Source organism: Fundulus heteroclitus, chromosome 6, assembly GCF_011125445.2.
Source record: "Fundulus heteroclitus isolate FHET01 chromosome 6, MU-UCD_Fhet_4.1, whole genome shotgun sequence".
Lineage (NCBI taxonomy): Eukaryota > Metazoa > Chordata > Actinopteri > Cyprinodontiformes > Fundulidae > Fundulus > Fundulus heteroclitus.
In genome coordinates this window covers 30352884-30367888 of record NC_046366.1, presented here as the reverse complement: position 1 = coordinate 30367888, position 15005 = coordinate 30352884, and the positions used below count along the sequence as shown (strand labels likewise).

At 38.8% G+C, this 15005-nt stretch overlaps 1 protein-coding gene across 1 annotated transcript; it reads right to left on the bottom strand.

The window, feature by feature from the left end:
- Positions 1–3652: 3652 nt before the first annotated feature.
- pex19 (peroxisomal biogenesis factor 19) lies at positions 3653–12868 on the bottom strand. The gene is made up of 8 exons (XM_012851324.3): positions 12733–12868; positions 11391–11479; positions 10255–10417; positions 9620–9705; positions 9367–9540; positions 9116–9286; positions 8050–8094; positions 3653–5036 (listed from the first exon to the last, which is right to left on the bottom strand). Exons 1-8 carry the CDS (start codon positions 12794–12796, stop codon positions 4950–4952), a joined length of 879 nt encoding a protein of 292 aa, XP_012706778.2. The 5' UTR covers positions 12797–12868; the 3' UTR covers positions 3653–4949.
- Between the last annotated feature and the right edge of the window lie 2137 nt (positions 12869–15005).

Sequence of the window (15005 nt, the reverse complement as noted above, 5' to 3'; positions counted from 1 at the left end):
ATATTTTTGTATTTCTATATCAGTGGTCTATTTTTTACAATTTATTTCTGAATACTAGCTACTACTACAACCAACAATTATAATAATATTACAACCAATAATAATAATAATAATAATAATAATAATAATAATAATAATAATAATACTTGTTCAATCGATTTCTATTTGGAAAACACGTTGATACAAAAGGGAAAGACAACAAAAATAAGAAAGTTAAAAAAAAAAAACAGATTTTGACAAAGACTGTATTTCTAAGTATTATTGTATTTCTATATCAGTGGTCAATTCTTTACAAATTATTTCTAAATACTAGCTACTATTACCGTACAACCAATAGTAATCAAATCAAATCAAATCAATCAAATCAATCAATTTCTATTTGGATTTAAAAATCACACTGATACACCAATGAAAGACAACAACAAAAATAAGTATTTGTTTTTTTTAACATTCCTCTGCTGAGGTCATGTATTTCTATATCAGTGGTCAATTCTTTACAAATTATTTCTAAATACTAGCTACTATTACCGTACAACCAATAGTAATCAAAATATTACTAATAATACTTTTTCAATCAATTTCTGTTTGGAATTAAAAATCACACTGATACACAAATGAAAGACAACAACAAAAATAAGTATTTGTTTTTCAACATTCCTCTGCTGAGGTCAGTGTCCTGTCCAGATCACACATGGGCATCAGCAAGGAAGGGGTTAAAATGCTTGAATGATAAATTAAAATGGGAGAACAAGTATCAAAAATCTGACATGTGTTAAAGAGATGGCGTTATGTAGGAACCCACTGCTAGAAGAAAATGTAGCACAAACAAACTGTCAAAGTGTTTCAAAATAAAAGCAGTGTGCAATAAATTTAAAGACACAAAAAGACAAATATTTAAGTACAGCCTTCTGCAGTCTATTGAGATTGCTGAAGGCTGTTTAGTAAAGACCTCTGAAGATTATACAGATAATATAAACTGGTTTCCTGCAAGTTAACAAACCCGTAGTCCCCACTAAATACCGTACCTTGCAAAGCATTCAGACTTCTTGATATTTTTCAGATTTTCTCACATTACAGCTACAGACCTCACTTGTATTTTTATTTAAAAAAAAATTGTGATAGCTCAAAATAAGGTAGTTTCCAAAGTTGTAAAGTGGAAAATTATGTATGGTTTTCAATGTTTTCTTTGTTGTTGTTTTTTCAGCAATAAAAAGAGTGGCAGACATTCGTTTTATGCCAGTGTGACAATGCTTTACAGAACCCCTTTCATTTGCAATTACAGGGCATATGCCTTAGTAGTATGTATCTACCTGTCAACATTTCAAAACAGATCTTTCCCCTTCTTTGCAAAAAAAAAAGCTCAAGCTCAATCAGATTGTATGGAGAGCATGGTGAATGTAAGTTTTCAACTCCTGGCACAGATTCTGAGTTGGATTTAGGTCTTTTATGCCATGATTATTCCATTGTAGCTCTGTGCTGCATGAAGAAATAGTTGTCAATGCTGTTGCTTTGCAGCAAAAAGATCCTGGGTTCACATCCTGGCCCTGGGTATTTCACCCACAGTCCAAAAACATGACTTTTAGATTAATTACTTATACTCTAAATCTTGTGTGCATGTGTGTGTGATTGTCTGTCCTCTCTGTGTTGCCCTATGATAGACTGACGACCTGTCCAGAGTGCAACACTGTTGCCCAATAACGGCTGGAGAAAGGCACCGGCTCCTGCAAGGATAAACAGTTACAGACAACAAATGGACATTTTCTCCCAGGATTGCTCTGTATTTAACTTTATCTAATTTCCTCATCCCTGCTGAGAGGCATCTCTGCACGCCGTTGTTTTTCAGTGGGAATAATGTGTATTCAGAGATGAGCAGCATTAGTTTTGCATCAGAGCACTTTCCTATACATTAGTTGTCTACTACGGGTTTTGTGGCAAGCTGCAAAATCAGACTTCTAATGGTTTTCTTTATTTCTTTCCACACTTCCACAAATATCAGACGAGTGGGGCGCCTGACCAGTGTCTACACATTTTACCCACCTGAGCTGTGGATCTCCTGCCAGCCTTCCTGTTTAGGTGGACAATCAAATCTTGATAGGTCTGCAGCTACACCATATTAATACCTTTTCAGAAAAGGGGGACATTGTTATTGTTTTATAACCTAACATGCATAAACCTCTTTATCCCTGACCGGTCTGCTGTGTTCCTGGGCCTTCATAATTCTGTTTCTTCACTAATGCTCTCTAACAAATTTCTGAGGCCTTTACTAAAGAGCTGGACTTATATTGGAAAAAAGTTACAGATGGACTCTGTTTTCTAATTGTGTCACTGAAGGCGATTAGTGGCACTGCATTTTATATAAGTGTAAAAGAGAAACAGATCCCTATCGTATTTTACCTATTTCTAATTGTAAAAAGAAGTCATCAAAACCCATGTAGCAATTTCACAATCATGGGCAATATGTTTATGTCAATCACATACAATTTTTGTAAAACACTGAAATTGTAGCTATGATGTGAAAAAGTGTGAAAAACTTTGAATACTTTTACAAGGTACTGCGTTAGGTCCAGAGGTTTGTAGTGGCAGAAAACTGTCCTCATGAAGGAGTAGCATTACTTCAATATACTCTAGTAGAAGGCAAGGCCAGTTTATCTCTTTTCAGTGATGAGATGATTCAAAGTGCTGTGCATGAAAAGAAAAACATTACAGAGGGAAATATTACAGAAGAAAAGAAAAACAACCTTGGCTAAACTTCTCTAGTTTCACTGGAACAAGCTTCATTACTAATATTCAAAGCTTAATTATTTCTGTTCATACATTGACAAACATACAGAAAACATAAAATCACAGTAATTGTTTCTAATAATAATAATAGTAAGAAATAAACTGGGTAAATCCTTGGGGTCTTCAGAACTCAAGTAACTTTATCCAACTTTTCTAAAGCTACAACTAGAAGTAAAAAGTGGCGATCCAAAAAATTTCAAGTAAAAAAAGCATTTGGTAAAAAGGCTACTTAGGTACGGAGTTACAATTTTAACAGAACATTTAATTTGTGAAAATGATGGAGACAATTAATACTTAGCAGTTTGCAAAGAATAAACCACAAACAGGTTAAAATCTGAGGCAACCAAACTTTTGCTGTTTTTTTATTTCTGAAGATGGTGACACCTATCCAGGTTTTGTCCAATCTGCCGGCTCCAGCTTTAGCAACCTGCAGTTGGAACGCTGCTAATCCTCCTAGACGTACGACAAAGTCAGATTCACCTGAATCATGATGAGGCTGTTTATGTAATCTTTTTGGAATGAGTAACTCACTCCAAACTCCAAGTTTGTTTTATTACCTTTTTCCAGATTGTGTCTGTAATTGTGACCCATGGACAAATGAACCTGACTTAATCGTAGTTAGAAAAAAAAAAAGGCTCCTCTTGTTCATTTCGGAATATGTGTAGCACATATGACTTTTTCCGCTTACCATCTTAAATGGTCGGTTCTAAATTTGTGCTTCGCTAAAACAATTTAAATTCACACCTCGTATATCTATAAGCGTATTCTATAAAATCTGAGCATTAAAAGGAAGTCGAGTGACTGCAGTAAAAGTGAATTTTGTTTAATCAGCTTCAGAAGTCATTGAGGGAAAAAAATGCACAAGACAGCATATTTCTATACACATATCAATGTTTTAATAATTACATTTACAAAACACAATAGTGTCATACCAGGTTGTATGCCATTTATTCTCAGGGTTAGCCCTGAGAGCTAATTAGCGTAAACCCCACCATGTGACCAAACGTCCAGGGCAGCTTCTCGTCCAGCTGCTTCTGATGCACGTCTGATCTCTGCTCAGTGCATAGCTTAAATCCTTTGACAGGACCCTTTTATTGTGCAGTCACAGACGGGCCGACGGCCATGTTATTTCTGGACCCCTCTCTATTATTACAGAGGAAAGCCTTTGTCCACCGATGAAATGTGTAGGCTGGAATAAACAAGCCCAGTAGCCGGAGCCAAAAGTTTGCAAACATCAGGGTGTCGATGTGTTACCAAACAGTCCATCTGAGTGTGAACACGCGTTTCTGTCCTCGTGTGGCACAATACGATGTTTACGAATACGGCCTCTCACATTTCTGGAAAGGACACAAAGGGCATAATCCGTTCACGTGATTAACGCTCTAAAATCTCACTCTGGGCGTTTTTGTTTTTACCCTGCTCCATCACTGCATATTAAAAAAAAAAAAAAAAAAACACACTAAGAATCACACAGGAAGCACTTTGCACAGTAATTCAACACTATAATGATCAGCGTAACCACAGCAGAGGCATCCGGGAATCAGGTCCATCACTTCAAATTAACACCTGGGGATGGGGCATAACAGTAGGGGAATGGATCGTAAGCCTCCTCGCGGCTTTATATTTATCCCGATATTGTGCAAATGCTAGGTTTCTAACAACAATTTGGTTTGTCCAAACTATTAATGATCCATCTTCACAACTTTTATCACGTCATTAAAACGGAATTAGTCAGCTGAGCAGCAGCAGAGTCTTTATTTTCTAAGATTTAAAAAAAAAAAGCTCCCCGTGAAAAGGCACCGTTTAAACCTTGACCAGGATGATGAACCAGGAGGCCCAACGGTGGGTAAAATTATCATGGAGATCATCGTTGTCAGGAGATCCTGTTAAAATTAGTAGTGGGGGGGAGGCTTTCTGAAACCAATAACCAACTATTGCAAATATCTTTTAAAGGCGTTAGAAGGTGTGATTTTTTTTATTTCCTTTTGGTTTTGGCAGCACCGCCTGTTGTTTCCAAACACCTCCTCCATGAATAGCGTCTGCGGTCTCGTCACACTCCTTCCTGAACCGTGTCTCACTCTCTAAAGTCTCCTCCCCCCCCTGCTGCTAAAACACACAGGGCGACCCGTTTGGCGTCAGATCTTCTGATGGACCACAACGCCACCTCGTCACATGACGGAGCACTGCTCCGCCGCTCCGGCCCCGCCCACACCTGGGAGGTTGAGGGAGTCCATGTCAAAGTTGAAGCCGGGAGGCTGGAAGGGAATCAGAGAGAGGAAGTTTAACAATTAAAAATCTCTTCTTCACGTGCCTTTTGTTACAAAACATAAAACAAGGCGGATATTTTTGTCTGAATCCACCATGCCAATCTGTAGTGTCTAATAGAGCTGGACGATAATTCAATAACAATATATATCAATCAATAGACATATATGGATGATAGAAAAAAAGGTAATTAAAAGTTCAATAAAATAACAGTTTGCCTTCCTTTTACATTCTAGCCTATCATGTAGATTAATATGACATCATTACATCCTCTCAACCAATCACAACGCAGAACCAGGAACGCTCCGTCACCAAGCTCTAATAATAATAATAATAATAATTTATTTTTTTTAAATCAACAAACTGCATGACCATCTTTTGATAAAGCTAATGAGCAAAACCCTTTAAACTTCGGATCGACAATGATTTACACATCCCTTTCTGGCTGAATTTCTGACTAATGTTTTTTTAATAAAATTATCATGTTTTGCAGAGCAGGTGAAAAAAAAAAATCACATTCATTTTTGGTTATTCATTATTTATTTATTCATTATGTGGCCCTTGAGTACCTTTCACTTGACGATTTAGACCAATGTGCCAAAAAGTTTGGACACCCCTGCCTTACACTGCAAAAACGGAACTAAAAATAAGTCAAATTTTCTTGAAATTAGTGCATTTGTCCTTGATTTGAGCAGGTAAATAAGATTATCTGCCAATGGAATGAGTATTCTGTAGCCTCGTGAGACCATCCTGATCTCGCGAGCTTTCAAGGTTTCACTCGCAGATCAGTCTGGCTACTCTCCGTTAAAGAAAATTTGGAGCCATTCACCAAACGAACGTCCAATCAGCGTTGGCTTTGAGGCGGGTTGAGGTGTGACGCAACGGGAAGCGCGACAGTTCAGTCTAAAGAACATGGCGGCTTCCGCCGATGAAACTAGCGTTAGCGTGGCTATCGAGCAAGTTTTATCGGAATTACAGAGTATTTCTCTGCTGAGCTAACGAGCCTTTACCTGCAGCAGCAAGAGTAGCTTGGCTTGTGGTTGTGTTTTCGTCGTCGCTCTGTTACGAGCGACGACGAATCTGATTGGTTCATTTGGCCCGTCTATCACCAACATAGGCCAATCAGCTAACCAGTATTTTCGCCCCTTCCCAAAATTACTTCAACGGAAGGTTTCCAGATGGATATGCAGAGCAAATCTATCTGGCGGAGTCAGGTAAAGTATTCTGACCCCTAAAATAAGATAATTAGATATACTGCACCTGAAATAAGATGCTAGAGATGACTTGTTCCTAATTTAAGTACAAAAATCTCATTGCATTGGCAAATCATCTTATTTACGTGCTCAAATCAAGGACAAATGCACTCAGTTCAAGAAAATTTGACTCTATTATAGTTTTGTTTTTGCAGTGTAGACGATCCTCAGAGAACATTAGGGGAAAAATGGTTTGACTTGACCTAAAGGATGGGAGCCAAAATCTGCAGCTGCTGACAAATGGGTCCCTTCTCCTATGACTGCAGATTGGATAATACAGGTATACAACCACACCAGTAAATCAGAGTACATGTATTATGTAGAAAATGAGAAATCAACTACAAGTCTCCAGTTCTCTGAAGACATTTACATTTTACTTTGTACGTAAAGTGGATACTTTGATCTTACGCATTCATTCTAATCTTTTGTTTTAAAAAAAAAAAACCTAACCAGCAAGGAAGACAATTCACTCTTGGCCTTCCCTTGATGAGCTTCATGGAGTTACTTTCCTGAAATGGTTTTCCTCTTGTCTTCCAGAGGTAGTAATAAAAATGAAGACAGACCATTGAATTAGAAGGTGTGTCCAAACATTTTGACTGGTAGTGAAATTTTTATGTCATGTCATAATTTCTACTAAAATCAAAATTACTTAATGTCAAAGATCTGTTGAACGTTAGTGTAATCACGGCATTGTGAAGGCCGAGGAACACAGAAGGCAACCGTGAGAGGCTAATTTCTGCCAAAAGCTATAAATGAGACGCAGCAAACATGTGGAAGCAGACTGGATCAAAACTTGACTTTCTACATGTAAAAATGCTTTGTGTGGTGGGAAACAATAATTTACACCACCCTGAGCCCACCATGGTGGTGGCAGCATCCTGCTGTAGTTCATCCAGCAGGTAGAGAGGTGCTGGGAAGACCGATGGAGCTAAATACGGGAAATTCTGCAATAAAACCTGTTAGAGGCTTCAAAAAGACTCTAAACTAGGACTGAGGTTCATCTTCCAGCAGGACGGCCACCAAACACCCAGAGAGACTGGAATGCTTTCATCTAATCCAAACCATGGGGTTGGAGGCACCGCTGGCTTGGATAAAAACATATTCATGGGTTAAAATGGTCGAGTGAAAGCTCAGATCTATGTAAGAACAGACAAAACATTTACCATCTATACGTGAATATATACAACCACACTCTGCGTTTTCCTGATTTTTATTTGCTAAATAGCAACATTTGGTTGCTCTGGATTTTACTTAGCATGTATCAGACTAAATTATTTGATTTCCATTGGGGAAAAAATGCATCTTCGTCCTTCATTGTCATTAGTATGGGCTTCCTTGTGTTGATCTATTACACTAAACGCCAACAGGAAGAGCCAGATGTTTGTGTAATAGTGACAAAATGTGAAAAAGCTCAAATGGTGCAAATACTTTTGCAAGAAACCGAAGAGGAAGAAAAATTGTTGTATCAATCACTTTTCTCAATAAAAACAAAAATAATGTATCCACCCACTCCATAATATTACTCAGCTTGGTGATTTTGGAAAAAGACTCACAGGTAATTTTGTTCATTCAAAGCGTAAAGCCAAATTCCTAAGGGATAATTCAAGAACAGTTCAGGGAACCTCCATTTTACTCAACAACAACTACATCTTTTTTTTTTTTTTCAATTATGATCTGACCTTATCACTACTTCTAAGACCAGGTAAGTTAATTGGACATAAAAACAAACGGATGGAGTGAATCAGCTTACCGCATCTCCTGCCAACTCCTTAGGTGGCTGGCCTAGATCCTGCAGCTGTAAAATAAAACAAACGTGATCAGCATCTATTTTACATCAATTATCTTCCCGGTCTATGTCCCTGATGAATCTCATCCTCCTTCCTTCAACCCAAACTTCACTGGTAAATGCCAGAGAACAGCATTTGGCGCCCTGTTCTTTCCACTGATGACAGCAGCTTCACTCTGAGCTCGTGTGACAGACATGGACGGGTCTGGAGAAGCTGTGGTGAACGCTATGCTACCTGCAACTTTGTTCAGCATGATCCGTTTCGGTGGTGCGTCAGCGGCGATCCATGGAAGGGCAGACAGACCTGTACATGATAAATGATGGCACCCTGACTGCAATTAGGTATCAGGGTGTTTTGGTCAATCCGATGGAACCAGGTCGCACCTCAGACTGTCCAGGTGCTCAGTGACGCCTCTGAAATTACCTTTATTTTATATATATACATACACAGTTATACACAGTTATACATACAGGAATTTAAAACATAAAATTAGCATCAAGTTGTCATGTGGCAAACCAAAAATATCGGCCAGTTAAATATAAATTAGTGTAAAAAAAAATAGCCCTGCAGCTTTCCAGAAACTCTGTTTTTTAGCTTACAAATAACAAAATACTTTTTTCTGGGAACGGTTTACTTAAATGTAATTTTCTAATATTTCTCAATAGAAAAACGATCCAATCAATAACTTTCCAGACTTCTCAAGACGCCGTAGAAACGCTTGTAAGGGAGTCCTGAAGAACGAGGTTGAATTTTTACGACCCTCAGAACGTTCAACTAAACAAAACTGAGCAAAGTTCTCACCGCTCCATCAAGCCTCATGCAGGTTATTCAGGGGGAAAAAAGTAGTCTGTGCTCAAACCAGAAAAGCTTCACCTAAGCTTTGAAAAGTGTTGAATGAATGGAGCGTTTTAACCTGTAGCTGGTTCGGTTTCCTAGTTTTTGCTCAGGCTGCTCATTTATATTGGCGCCGCCCTAAATTATACTTTTTTTTTTTAAAAACATGTGTGAGGAGAGATGTAGCCACGTCACCTTTTGCATCAGATCCATGATGCACTCGAACGTTCGCTCTTTATCCGCCGCCTCCTCCTCCTCCTTCTCAAAGAGCTGACAGATGTCTCCCATGATCTTAGCCTGCTGCTGGTAACGCTGGTGGTCCTCAGCACTTAAGCTCGACTTGTTGGTTTCCAGCCACTCTGGATACTGCGGAGGAAACACCACCGTCACTACGGCTGAAGGAAGGTTTCACGAAGACTTGCACATCTGTTCTAAGCGAGGCAGACCTTGGTGGTAATCTCTTTGAGAGACGGATAGAGGACTTCCTTAGAGAGGAGGTTCTGCATGATGGACTGCATGATGGGGAGGATGTTGCCATCTTCGCCTCCTCCTTCCCCTCCTTCATCCAGGCCCAGACCTTCCAGCGCTTTCACCAGGTCATCCCCGGCTAGCCCCGACGACTGAACAGAAACCATACGTGTTACCTGTAAACCGACGCGTATCTCCACAGCTCAGTTATGCCTCTCTGACTCGACCCACCTGCAGGTTGTCTGCGTTCTTGGCGAGGCCTCGAAGCGTTTCTTTGAGACAGGAGGTGAACTCTTGCTGGGAGGCAGTGTCAGTACCTGCAGAGGGAAGCACAGGTAGCAAAAAACAGCTTTATTCATCTAGTCACTGAAAGTTTGAATGTTCTTTGCAAAATAGCTTAAGCTCAGTCAGAATGGATGAAGAGCCAAAGATTCTCAGTTAGATTTAGGTCTGGACTTTGACTAGGCCATTCAATTGGTTTAAATTATTCCATTGTGTGTATGTTGTTGGCTGTAAGTCTAGCTTTGCTGAACCTCTGCCTCAGGATCAGGTCTTTGGAAGTTTTTAACAGGTTTTCTTTCAAGACTCATTTATTCTCCCCATCAACTCTGACCAGCTTCACTCTCCTCGCTGAAGAAAAGCATTAAGCTGCCACCACCGGGCTCCACAGTGGGGATGATGTTTCCAGGATGATGTGCATCCTACTTCTACATATTTACCGTACCCTGCCCACATACCATTTTGTGTCGGTCTATCACATGCCATCCCTATAGAATTAAATTAAATGTGAAGTTGTAACAAGACGTGAAAACGCTTTAGGAGAGAAGAGCGCCAAAAATAAACGGGAAACAAGAGACGCCTCTCACCAACTTTTCCCGCTGCCTCCGATAGTTTGTGGAAGTGCTGCAGGAGTTCTGGTTCCTCCTGGGCCAGCTCCGTCATGGCCTTCTCCCACTCTTCCTTGGCCTGGGCCGCCATGTCCCCCTCAAAGAGAGTCTCAAAAAGTTTGTTGTCCTCCAATAGAGGAGGCTAGAAGACAAAAAAAAGAGAAAAAATTCGCATTTAAATTAACATATCGGTTATTTATTACCTGCGTTTACGCTGCCGGCTCTTCATATAATAAGACAGCTCAGACATTTCTTATCAAATCTCCGGATAGGACTGCAAAACGCTTAAATCTGTAATAAAGTAAAAGCAAAATAAACTACAGTAAAGGTACAGACAAACACTTTGCTTCGGTTCACTTATTGCACATTTGCCATCAGACCGTTGAACTGCTGAAGCCACAAATGGACTCTGTGCCATATTCGTAGACTACACAGTTTTTAATAATACTCACCTGTACACTGTGAAATCACACACTGTCTATTTCCCCAGCATTGTTTGCATTTCGGTTCTTTGCATGGATCACCGCTGCACCTTATCCTGTAATTCACTGTAATTTACTGCGATCTGCTGTGATTTTTTGGGCTGTATGCAAACCAAATTTCGTTCTGTACGCACTCTGTGCATAGAAAATGACAAATAAAGTTGTCTAAAAAAAACACCTCTCAACTTTTATTCTTAAAGCTAAAAGATTTTCCCGCTAAAATATTCTGCTGGAGGTTTTTCCTCCCTGTTAAAGGGGAGTTTTCCTCTCCACTGTCGCTTCATGCATGCTCAGTATGAGGGATTGCTGCAAAGCCATCAACAATGCAGAAAACTGTCCACTGAGGCTCTACGCTCTTTCAGGAGGAGTGAATGCTGCTTGGAGAGACTTGATGCAACCTGCTGGGTTTCCTTAGAGAGGAAAACATTTTTTGACCAAGCTGTATAATCTGAATAAATTTGCCCTGAGATGACCTGTTTCATGAATTGGCGCTATACAATTAAAATTGAATTAAATATCCTAAAAGAAGAAAAAATAATAAATAACTCTTCTCGCTGTAGCAACTTAAACGTAACCAACGGCTAAAATCAGGAGATATCAAAATGTTTCAGAAAAGAGAAACATAACCCAGACCTTCTCAGCAGCGCTGCTGGCAGACGATGAAGCAGCCGCCGGCTCAGGCGCCGAAGCTGCAGATGCTTTGTCAAAATCATCCAATGCACCTGAAGAGATAGTATAACATTAGGTCAGAGGGAGTTCAATTTAATATATGTATATTTATTTTTAGGAAGTAAAACTCTTGTAATTTTAACAAAACTCTAATTATAAAATAATATAAATAAATATGTACCCCTTGCATGTGTTTATCCTGACCTCTGTAATGTATATATTACACTGCATTTTTTACATTTCTATTCTAAAGGTCACCCTTTTAAATTTCATAAAATGTTTTTACTGTAGAGTACAGTAGCTCAGTGCGAGCAGTTTCAATTGTCGTTGTACCTCCTGGTACAATGACAATAAAGACTATTCTTTTCCTACATTATATACATATTAACAAAAGGACATATTTCAACATGTCACTAAATGCAAAATGTAAATGTGGAACATTGACCTGCTGTTCAGGCTAACCAATCAGACGGTTAGGGTCTATTTTATGGTGCGCTGCATAGAGAAGAATTAGGCAGTTAAATACTGATAAGTATTATATATTAATTTGAAACAATAAAAAAAACATGAATAATATTTTCCACAATTAGTTATTGATGCATGTTAAGTGACTGATCCCTTACATAATACCAGATTAATTTGTGTAATTAATGCATTTATCTCTAATTGCAATTAGACACATATCAACTATATTAGATTTTTTTATATAGAGAGAAAACCTAAATAAAAAGAATGAACGAATGGGTAGCAAGAAAACATTTGGCCTTATAGGGTTGACCCTGGAATGAGAACAAATCTGCAGTAGCTAATCAGAAAACAACAGATTAAAAGACTAAACAAACGCACATGGTTTGGCAGAAGTCCTGATAAGCATTTTAACCATCTATGCTTGGTTCCTAGAATATCTCAGAGTTACAAACCTGAAATAATAGCGCAATTAAAAATATAATAAGTTGTGCAAAATATAGAAGGTCAGTAAACACTAAAGGACCGCGTTAGAGTAAATAAAGGCCGACTTTATTACGTCAAACCACCAAAAAGCGATGAAGGCTGATCGTTTATATCGCAGTTTAGCTACGACTACCGCTAAAATTAAACTTTTTCCACTTTCTATGCAGTGTGAAGGCAGGCCACTGCAGGCTGCTCCTGTCAAAGGTCCAGCGTTAGCTCATCAGAGACCTCCCCGGGCACCTGGAGCCCTGACGCGGACAGAGCAACGGACCAGGGGCCCCAGCTGCACATCTCCGCCGTGGCTGACGTCCGGGGGAGGACGTCCTCTCGGGACGGACCTGCTGTCAACACTCACTGTCCAACAATTCGTCCAGTTCTGGATCGTGTCCGCCGGACGACTCTCCCGTTCCTGACGCCATGATGTTCAGAAGCCTGCACGCTACCGGTCCGGCGAACGTCTCCGAATGTTTCCGAACGACTCCGAGAGCTGCCGCGTCACAACCTCTGACGCGCGCGCCCAGGCGCTCGCTCGCTACGCGCAACACCGCCACCTAGAGGTGATACATGTAAAATATTAGTTCAAATAATATGAATTTAGGATTTAGGGTGACGAATAACGTGTATTTATTTATCACTTATTTATTTATTTATCAAGTTATATATATATATATATATATATATATATATATATATATATATATATATATATATATATATATATATATATATATAAAATTTTGTTCTGTACGCATTCTGTGCATACAAAATGACAATAAAGTTTGTCTAAGTCTAAGTCTCTCTCTCTCTCTCTCTCTCTCTCTCTCTCTCTCTCTCTCTCTATATATATATATATATATATATATATATATATATATATATATATATATATATATATATATTTGTTTATATATACTGCTCAAAAAACATTATAGGGAACACTCAAACAACACAATGTAACTCCAAGTGTTCCCTTTATTTTTTTGAGCAGTATATAAACAAAGCCCACTACTTTGCTGCCCCTGTTCTTACCTTCTCCCCAGAATAATGTATTTTCTGTTTTAGATTGTGGTTTGCGGTTCTTTTTTTTTTTTTTTTTTTTTTTTTTTACAGTTTCCTGTCTGGCAATGTGGCAATAAGAATTGTTGTCTTAATGCCAAAAAGAGCCCAACAGATTTTAGTTTCACAAGTGGAGCAGTACGGATTCCGCCATAGTGCTCCGCTTGATTTATACGTGTAAATACTTTTATTATAATTCATGCAGGGATTATTTCATGTCATATGGACACCACAACGAGAAAGTAGAGGAGGAAAAGAAAAACAAGAAAAGAAAAAAAGGGAGAAAAGGTGAAGGAAAGAGGAGATAAAAGGGAGAGAATCATAGGTTTGCTGTTCTGCTTGCTGTCACAATGTCTGTCTGTGAGCTCTGGAATCCAAGGTCATATTCCTTGTTTGTATCCCCAAACTTGGCAAATAAAGTTGATTCTGATTCTGATTTGTTTCAGTGTTGTCTCCTTCACTGTGGTGCACTTTTTAAAAGATCTATCACTTAATCTAAACTCTTCCTCCTACTTCCTTATGGATAACAGCAGCATGATGGTTGTATGATTATATGGTGTAGAGTGGATGGAGCACACTTGCCAATTTCTTCTGCATCAGCTGGTCCACCTAGGAATAGCTGCCACATACATTTATACCAAATGGCAATCAAGAGAAACCAATTAACCTAATAGTCATGTTTCGGGACTGTCTGAATCAGGTGGAGTACCTGCAGAGAACCTACGCATGCACAGGGAGAGGAAGAACACGCAAACTCCATGCAGAAAGTCTACTGGGTGGAGCTCAAACCCAGGACCTTCTTGCTGCAAGGCAACAGTGCTACCAGCTGTGCCACTATAATAAACAAATTAATGATCTAAAAATAAATAAAACAGTCATGTATTTAAAATAAAACAATCACAACATCAATGGAAATAAACCCTCTAACAGTTTAAAAATAGACAGTTAGATGGTTTAAAAGGCCATCTAACTGTTTAGATGGCCTTTTTAGAAAGGAGAACACTGCAAAAAGGGATGTCAAAGTAAGTAAAAGATCCTTGAAATAAATGTATTTCTCCTTGATTTGAACAAGTAAATAGGATTATCTGCCAATGGAATGAATTTTTAACCCTAAAATAAGATGATTATATGTAATACACTTGAAATAAGATGATGGAAATGAGTTGTTCCCATTTTATTCCTTTGGCAGATCACTTAAACGTGCCTGCTCAAATCAAGGACAAATACACTTATTTTACTATTAGTTCCCTATTTGGAGTGAAGAGTTGGGTTGTAACCAGGGAAGAGACCTGTCTGATTTCCAAAAGAAGTTCATTCCATAATTTAGGAGCAGCTACAGCAAACACACAGTCTCCTCTGAGCTTACGCTGAGTCCTATTCATTTGTGAAACTCCAGAAAACAAACTATTTTCTGTCATGTCTTCCAAACAAGCAGTTAACATGCAGATAATACACAAAAGAGACTGGGCGAATCCCAAGATCCCTTTCCAGAGTTTTATTAGGGAGCTTCAGAGATTTATTTGTTTTATCCCCCATACTGTAATCCTTGCTGTGCAGAGTAACAAGATAAAC